General features: G+C 39.1%; 1 protein-coding gene across 1 annotated transcript; it reads right to left on the bottom strand.

Annotated features, from left to right (window-relative positions):
* Positions 1-545: 545 nt before the first annotated feature.
* On the bottom strand, positions 546-5,440 carry LOC139390778 (tryptophan 2,3-dioxygenase A-like). Its single transcript, XM_071138141.1, has 12 exons — positions 5,069-5,440; positions 4,784-4,889; positions 4,510-4,600; positions 4,155-4,225; positions 3,568-3,695; positions 3,278-3,464; positions 3,044-3,151; positions 2,813-2,924; positions 2,651-2,708; positions 2,485-2,564; positions 1,817-1,907; positions 546-1,689 (listed from the first exon to the last, which is right to left on the bottom strand). The coding sequence occupies exons 1-12, from the start codon at positions 5,104-5,106 to the stop codon at positions 1,536-1,538; spliced, it is 1,224 nt and encodes a 407-aa protein (XP_070994242.1). The 5' UTR covers positions 5,107-5,440; the 3' UTR covers positions 546-1,535.
* Between the last annotated feature and the right edge of the window lie 4,203 nt (positions 5,441-9,643).

Below are 9,643 nucleotides of genomic sequence, written 5' to 3'. Positions count from 1 at the left end.
AAGCCTGTGTAGTGAAGCTCTAGTGTTTGGACTACTCATTTACTACCAACATCAAGTAGTAAAAATTTCCACCAGATTACTACTGGAAACACTACCGTTTTCCTACTAAACACTACAAAACTCTACTTGTGTATCTTAGGTAGTGCGTAAACTACACGTTCACTACACAATCCCTACAATAGTCACTACTGCACAAATCTAGGTTTTGTGTACCAATTCCATATTACTTTTTCATTAGGGGCAGTTCCTTCTCCTACACCACCAAAATAACTGCTATGCGGGTGTCGGCTAGTGCAGATCTGATATAATCTAGCCCTTAGGTGACCTATGTGATTGTTTATGTAAACTCTCCATTATTTTCTTCATCCTCATTCCTCTCTTGAGGCATTGCAGAATGCGACTTCAATCTTCCTTTGAGCCATGGATGACATTTGTTATTTAAAGGGATCCATGTGTTCCGTGTACTGCCAACTTCTCAATCAAACCTTCAAGGAACCCTTTAAGACAATTCCCATGGAGGTTAAAAAAAGGAAATCCTCGCAAACTTTTCAATAACATATTTTTATTGAGACATACATTTTATCTTCTGTTACAAAAATATATGATTTTTTTAGTAATGTGATAATTTCTATGCTGATGTTGAATGAAGTCTACATATCATTTCTCTAACATCACATAAACACCCAATATCGAAGTACTGTACAAAAACATAATACTACTCTAAAAAAAGATTAACAATATAACTTCTTTAGGGTACACATTCAGAACTCAAGTACATGGAAGGGTTCATGATTATCATTCATTAGGCTGTGTACATCACACTTTTTCATACTTTAAATACAGCACAATATTATATAAACAATATATACTATACCCTGAGTATACAGAACATTAAGAACACCTGCTTTTTCCATGATATAGACTGATCAGGTGAAAGCTATGATCCCTTATTGACGTCACCTGTTAAATCCACTTCAATCAGTGTAGATGCAGGGGATGAGATAGATTTTAAAAATCATTTTTATGACCTTTGAGATAATTGAGACATGGATTGTGTATGTGTGCAAGAAAAAATATTAAAGTGCCATCAGACTGGGTATGGTAGTAGGTACCAGGCACACCGGTTTGTGTCGAGAACTGCATCGCTGCTGTTTTTTTAACGCTCAACATTTTGCTGTGTGTTTCAAGAATGGCCCACCACCCAAAGGACGTTCAGCCAACTCGACACAACTATGGGAAGTATTGGAGTCAACATGGGCCAGCATCCCCCTGTAGAACACTTTCAACACCTTGTGGAGTCCATGCACCAACAAATTGAGGCTGTTCTGTTCTGAGGGGGAGGGATGCCTTTATGGTTATGGTGATATACTATGTTACTTGTCGCTTTATTGGGTGTAGGTGAGACTTTACCAGGTCAAAGCTAGCTTGTATGACACTCTAGATTATGTAGATGTTCCTTAGGTCTAAAGTGGCTTCCTCTCATTGGCACCTTTCCTCAGTCTTCACCGACCACTTTAGACAGTTGAGACAGTCTGCTAGTCTGAATCCTCACTACTGCAGTAGGAGCTGTCACAGTACTCTGCGGTGAACAGGAAGGTGTGCTCATTGGGGTCTAGTTTAGGCACCCAATGCCGAGGTATCAAAAACATGGCCAGGTTGAAGAGATCCACAAAGACTTTGTAGCGATCACTGTGTGAGAGAGAAGAAAAACACCTACTTAGCTCATTCTTGAAGGGGTATATAATGATATGCTTGACAGTAACTCTTGGATGCAGTTTATTTCAATAGCTAATCATATATGACAGACATGACATACCTGACAGTAGAGCGCAGATAGTGGTAGCCAGATGAGCCTCCGGTGCCTGCTTTGCTGCCAATCATTCTGTGCACCATGCACACGTGGTTGTCTGAGACACATACGATAAATATTGCACTTGTTAATATAACAGTTCCAGGTCAATTGACAGTGAAATTATAGTCTAGACCAGTGGTATTCAAACTTTTTCAGTGGGGACACCATTTTTTCCACCAGAATTGATTGGGACCCCATTTTTTTTCCCCCCAAGAATTTCTCACAACCCCACCCCAAATCTAATGACAACCCTAAAATGGTTTACATTAACACATAACCTTAATTTATTGCATTCTCATATCTTATCAAAATGAAAATAAACCAGTAAATGTATTTACTCAGTCATTTTGGAATGATCTTTCTCAAAAACGTTTGTATAATGATCCCATACAATAATAATCTGTACTCTTAATTTTGTATTTTATTTTTCTCACCCCACTGCAGTCATCCCCCCCCCCCCCCCCCCGCGACCCTGACTTTGAATACCACTGGTCCTAACAGTTCAAAGCAAGTTTAGCATCTAGTAGAAAATACAGATGGTGTAAGGGAAGCCTGTACATGCAGACACTGTTTGAATGAAATGTGACGAAGTAAACTGTTCTTTACATAAAATGTATTTTGGTGTTACTTACATCTCCATTTTGTCATGAGGGTATCAATGTCCATCAGGTTGGACAGGAGTTGGAAGGGAACCTGGAACCTGGGCTCCTCCCTAACAATCCACAATGTAGTAATTACATCTCAAATGGTGAACAAACACAAGCCTGTCTAAAATAACTGTAAGAAAACCCTTCTTACCTGTAGAAGTAGATCATCAGCGCTCCTTGGAGAGCTTTGTAGGAGATCCGTCTCTCACCTGATTAAACAACAGGAAGTGAGATGGTTTCTGTAGTTTTAAACTCATTATTGGGATTGAATTGTTGAGGCAGTTTGTGTTGGCGCTAGGTGCTAAACACTCACCTTTGGCCAAAAGATGCTCATGTCTTTTGACATCAAACAGAGAAGTAAATAGCTCTTTTTGTTTCGTCATCTCTTCCATCATCTCCTCCTTCTCCTCGGAGTCTTGCATTTTCTGCCAAAGAACGATAAATATTGTCGTTTTTTTGGTCAGATTATTTTATCTGTAAGTAACCTAATGAAAAGCGATGTTGTGAGTTTTTGGTACTAGATTATTTTTGAAACAGCCAATACCTCTATTTTATTTTTTTCAAGACTCAACCCTTCAAAGATGTTGGCTTCCAGTTTAACCCAAAAGTTAAACCCATCCTCTTCAAGACCTGGGGTCCTTTCCAGCCATTTCTGAATAGAACAACAAACAGTATTGCTCAATAGTGCTATGATATCAAGTGTGGGAAATAACATCACTAAGTATTTAAACGGGATCTATTTGAAAATGTTTCAGTATTTCTTTTGCTTTTCACACACCTCCACCAATTTCAGCAGGCAAGGCTCCTTCTCAGATCTAAGCAGCATCTCACTCTCATGTCCTTTGAAGTTGTCCCTGTAGTGGCGCCTGTTGTAGGGGACTCTCAGGTTGTCAGGGACCCCAATCTTGTTCTCCAACAGACGGAACTGGAGACTTTGGAACCCGGAGGCAGGGGACAGGTACTCTCTACAACACACAAAAGTAATGTGAGTTAAATATGTAAAGAGGGTATCATTTTATAAGGTTTATAAAAGCTCAAAATTCTCCATGGGTTATCTATGGGGCTTACCTGAAGTCATAGAAGTCCAAGGCGGTCATTGTCTCGAGTACGGCGAACTGGTCGACCAGCAGCCTGAAGATCATAACAATCCTGTGTATGCGGGTGTTGACCTTCAGCATGTTGCGTTCATCGCGAACCTGGTGAAACATTACAATTAAAGATGAGCTCTTACTTTTTGGCCTCAGGGGGTGCTCCTGATGCAAAAAGGGTCCCTGCAATTGGACTGCATTGGACAGAAAAAAAAAGCCCACCTTTTCACGCCCACAAACAAAGACTTAGGTCATTGACATTGTTTAAATTTAATGGCTTAATGAGGTAAAAAAAGACTGATTCATATTGTATTTTAAGCGTTTATGAATTATATGTTGGGGCTGCAGGTAGCCTAGTGGTTAGAGCATTGGGCCAGTCACTGCAAGGTTGCTTGATCGAATCCTGAGCTGACAAGGTAAAAGTCTGTCGTTCTGCCCCTGAAAAGGCAGTTAACCGACTGTTCCCCCGTAGGCCGTCATCGTAGGCCGTTGAAATCAACAATTGTATAACTTTTATTACACAAAGAAAATGTTTGCCAGTGTACTCTTGCTTTCTAAGGTGCTTACATGTCCACTGATGAAAATCTCTCGCACTGAATCCAGTTCCCATAGAATCTGCTTGAACCAGAGTTCATAAGCTGAAATAAAATGATAAAAATGCAATGAATCATAATGTCCCACCTTTGCAATGCAATGAAATTGATCATTTGTTGATGGAAAGTTGATAGTGAATTACTATTCCAAGTCTTCCACAAGTAGGTGCAACTACAATTAAAAGGTTAAACTCATCTCTTGAATTGACTGGATTTCAAATGGAACAGACCCCAATCCCTGTGATAAGGGAATGCATGCATTCTATGATTACAATTCCATTATTGATTCTCAAATCTTGATTATATTTGACCACAAACATATACTGTGCCTTGATGTGTGACAATGAAAAGATGCTCATCGTGGATTTTGTTCCCCTTCAGTTCACTCTGGAGAACTTGGGCGGTCACAACCTTATCAAGCTATAATGGAACACATTTTTTTTCATTTAGTACTACAACTAATCCATAATTAAAATTGTACTTAATTTCCATCCCTTGTGTTGGCCATGCAGTTTCTATCCGCAGAAAAAAAAAGATACCATGTCGAAAACCTCGTAGAAGACGAAGTTCGATTAAACTAGATGACGATGGTGAATGCTTTACCTGAAGGTAGTCACCATAGATGATGCCACCTTTGCTGGCCTTGTTGGTTCCTTCTTGAGAGTCGTCTTCCTCTTCCTCTTCTAGATGCAGCTTGCTCTTGAATAGCCTTGGGAATGAAAAAGACAAATGTAATGGTATTGATTGGCTAATGTAATACAATTATTATTAATAATAATAAATACAACTATAGCATTTATTGATTTATTTAGAATCATTATAGAATGCCTTTGTTACAATTTCTTTTAAAATAAAAACAGAATTTGAAACGCAATAATGAATACGTACAAGTGCCTTTTCTCGAAGTATGGACATCCACCACTCATGGTTATCCAAATGATCCAAAATGAAAGCAAAAATGTTATCTTTTTTTCCGTTGATTTACTCAAACTCTGTGAGAACTCAAGTATTTATAGGCTCTATCAACATCCGGCCCACCTCCATTTGCGTCATTTGAACCGTTCTTGTTTGCCTTCTCTTAGGTGAACTCACTGGATGACCCATTCCAAATTGGCCCATTCCAAATTAAACAGACATTTTAGCAGCCTATGTTCGCAATCAACCACCACGTATCTTTGTCATTAATGCAACTCCGTGCAGCCAATGGCAATGCCCGCTTTAGGTATAACACAGATGTTATTGAAGTAGATGTTATTGAATAGAGCCTTAACTATAATGAACTGCCACTTATTTGAGTATAACTGTGGCAATGGGCTACCAGGGAATCAGGGTCTCAATATTTGTAGTTCGGTTAATGTGTAACCAAAGCCGTAAACATCCTTTGACTTGCTGAAACGTTATAGTTTTTTCTATGTATTTGCTTTTCTGAGAACCTCATTGGCACAACCTTGACATAGCTGTACTTTTGATCTACTATTCTGGGCCGTACATATTGTCCGTTGAAGGTCCTATTGGTGGTCCCTAGACAACAACAGTTGTTGCAGACATTCAGCACTGCTGTCGTCATCCCCCCCCCCCCCCCCCCAAGAATTTGCACACAAAAAACCTCACAAGTGAGAACTCATATGATAACTATTATTCATTAGTGAGCCACAATATATTTGAGTTTGTTTATATATATATATATATATATATATGATGTATAGAAATGTCAACATGTTACACAACTCACAAATCAAAATCGCTATAGGGCCTACTAGTGGTAAGTACAGCAATGTGTACCTACACTTTAATTACTGTACACTCTACCTGCCTATGCAACTCTAAACAAATAAATCATGATAGGTATAACTGTAAATTGGGACCTGTATGTGCTGGCCTTATTATTTGCTTGGCCCGTCCAGACCATGTGGTATAAAAGGAGCTGTGTCCCCACGATGGTCTAGAGGGGCGTTTGAAAAAAATGGAATCCCATGTTAAGAGGACATTGTGCCGACAACATCAAAGCCTCCTTGACAGACAGGAGGACTGACATCTGAAGAAGAAAAAAAACATCACAGATCTGCTTTCTACTCGCTATAGCCTTTAGGGGGAGACAAAGTATGAAAGCACAAATCTGTCTAACAAAAAATGGATCATGATAAAATACTAGGGTCTCTTTTCATTCTGGATCTCTGAAGAGCTACAGATAGATTGCACAATATTCATTTAAAAGGTACTTTCATACATTTCAGTGATTTCATCATTTACCGTGAATGCAGTCTTCAATACGGATTGAATAAAGCCCTCCGTAATCATACTACCTAATTAACATTTGTATAATATAAGGTAATTCATTTACCAATCCAGGCCATCATAGAACAATTAACCCAGTTTCAGCCGTAGGCCACAAATCATGCACTCAAGTCACTCTAAGCGCGCTATTCAATCCGTATTGCTGGAGTTCAGCGTTACTGCGTAGTTCAAATTTAAAGGTAATGTTCCTGCGTTAGCAGATACTACAATCTAGGTAAACGCTGCATACCATATGTCCTCTCAATCAGAAATTACCTTCACATTTCTATCATGCAATCGATCAAGCTTCAGCGATACAGATTGAATACAGCCCTAAATCTCCCACAGATCATTAGCTATCGCCCCAGTTGCTTTGTACAACCCCATTGAGCCAAGTCCTGGAGGTCCTCAGACGATTAGAGTTTCCTCAACAATTTCTGTTTGGCAGGATCGTCACCAGACATTTAGAACATCCGGAGCAAGACCTGAAGATCTGGGTCTAATTCTGTGGAGGGGGGTTTCTTCAACCAAAAATGTTGGCCTCACACAACGCTGTTACATATCTTACTGCTTTCCTCCATGCGCTGTGCTCTCCTGATGTCAGATAATCAACACTTTTTAATATTATTTCAATGGATTGTGGTCAGTAAACTCATGGAATATGGTGTTAATATTTATACACAAATCTATTAGAAAGTACAAATTACAAATGCATAACTATATTGTAATTTTCCATGAAGAAAAATAGTTGGAAAAAGTATTTGCTTCATTATTTAAACATATCCAATATTTCATGGGCTATAAAAAAAAGCTTCATGTTGATGTTGGTCACATTACTACTAACGTGAGCAAGTCATGCTGTGGGCACTGTGCAGTTCCAAAACAATCCAAAGGGTGGCAGCGTAGACCACAAATTAATGTTTAGCATGAAATAATGTTCTAGTCATGTGCAATTTAGCAGGATTGTGATTTTAGACTGCCACCTTTGGATTATGTTGGAACTGCGTAAACTCACATTAGCAGTAGGCTATTCGTGATGGGTCGTTCGCGAACGAGTTGGCTCTCAGAGCCAGCCCATGTAGGTGAATGTTGAGAGCCGGCTCGCATATCAGAAGAGCCAAATAAATCTATTTATAAAAAAATCTAAAAATAAAGATATGAATAATCAAAAGATTTAAATGAATAGTTTTACCTAATTCAAAGAATGAATGGATGCTGTTTGACGAGAGAGCAACTGGGGATGCAGCACGAAGGAATCACTCAGCAGATGCCATAATGGAGGTCTGATCCTATTTGGAGGACATCTGCAGATCCTCTGAGCTGGTGGAAGAACAAGGCCTCTGTCTACCCACGGCTTACTAAAGTCATGACAGGGAGACTCTGCATAGTGGCCACATCCGTTTCTTCTGAGAAAACGGGACAAATAATTACTGAGAGAAGAAACCGCATCAGCCCCTCGAAAGTGAGGCAGCTTGCATTTCTGAATGCAAAGCTCTCATAAAAGCAAAATATGTTCAGCATTGCTGTGTGCTGCTGGTTATAAAATGCCAATAAAGGGAGAGAAAAGAGGGACCAGTGTAATGTTTTAAGTGAGATGCTGCAGTTTTGCACATTGTTATTTATTTTTCTTTGATATGGTGGAATATTCTATTATGCTCTTCAGATTGTATTCGTTTTGAATGGTCATATTTATATGCACTTTGTTTATATACTTTCAAAAGTTATACTTTAAATGCAAATGTTTAATAGCATTCTTTTTCATAAACTAATCATTGTTTAAATACATTATGGTTAAGGTAGTGTATGATTTCATTTAATCATTTAATTAGAATTGTTTTAACAACAATCATAGTCAAACCATTGCAAACTGTTTGACTTAAAACATTACAAAGCATATTTATTTTTTAAAGAGCCGTTTGGGAGCCAAAAGAGACGGCTCATTTTGGTGAGCTGAGCCGAATGAGCCAGTGAGCCAGAATGCTCGTCACTAGCAGGCTTGTCCTATAACTGTCAAGTGGGGTGGGGCCAGATAACTTTTGCAGATATGGACACACGCAGGCACCAAATGCGCTTGAAAATCATGCTTTTATAATATTTGTGGTAATAAATCACAGATTCCAAGGTCAATTAGCTACAGGACAATAATTTGACCTATTTAATTACACACCCCCCAAAAATAGGGGGTGTAACACTTTTACAATTTTACACACATGACCATACCAGCATACAATCCTTTCTCCTACTAAATATTACCAATGTTTGCAAGTTATGTTACATAGCACTAGGATGTTAGTCCATCCATAAAGATGTGAAATGAAACAAAATTAAACTGTAGCTGAAAACCTGTCTATGACTTGACTCTTTCCCAAGCGTGTTAGTATCTTAGTATGTATATCATGATGCATTCTATCTTGGGTCATTGGGCTCCTAGGCCAGGTATGTAGACGTGTTAACGCACTCAAATATCGCTCACAGCTGCTAACTGAGATGGTCAGTTTGGCCTGCATGATTACCTTCAGTGATGGAAACCTATCACGGTCTAAGATTATTCACACAGGACATGTCAGAAGAGGGATCTTTCTTTGGGAGGTAATGTTTAGTAAGATCTACTTCTTCTGGCTTGAGAGGATTATCAAATCAAATTGTATTTGTCACATGCGCTGAATACAACAGGTGTAGTAGACCTTCCAGTGACATGTTTACTTACAAGCCCTTAACCAACAATGCAGTTTTAAGAAAAATAAGTGTTAAGTAAAAAATAGATGATAAAAAATAGATATAATAATTAAAGAGCAGCAGTAAAATAACAGTAGCGAGGCTATATACAGGGGGTACCGGTGCAGAGTCAATGTATGGGGGCACAGCTTAGTCGAGGTAATTTAAGTAATATGTACATGTAGGTAGAGATAAAGTGACGATGCATAGATAATAACCAGAGAGCAGCAGCAGCGTAAAAGAGGCGTTTAGTCCCATGGTCCTTAGCTTAGTGATGAGCTTTGAGGGCACTATGTTGTTGAACGCTGATCTGTAGTCAATGAATAGCATTCTCACCTAGGTGTTCCTTTTGTCCAGGTGGGAAGCGGCAGTGTGGAGTGCAACAGGTTGGTAGTCATGTAGGCAGGTTACCATAGTGTTCTTGGGCACAGGGACTATGGTCGTCTGCTTGAAACATTTTGGTATTACAGACTC

The sequence above is a fragment of the Oncorhynchus clarkii genome, chromosome 31 (genome assembly GCF_045791955.1).
Source record: "Oncorhynchus clarkii lewisi isolate Uvic-CL-2024 chromosome 31, UVic_Ocla_1.0, whole genome shotgun sequence".
NCBI lineage: Eukaryota > Metazoa > Chordata > Actinopteri > Salmoniformes > Salmonidae > Oncorhynchus > Oncorhynchus clarkii.
Note: the sequence above shows the minus strand (reverse complement) of the source record. Positions and strands in the feature narration are given on the sequence as shown.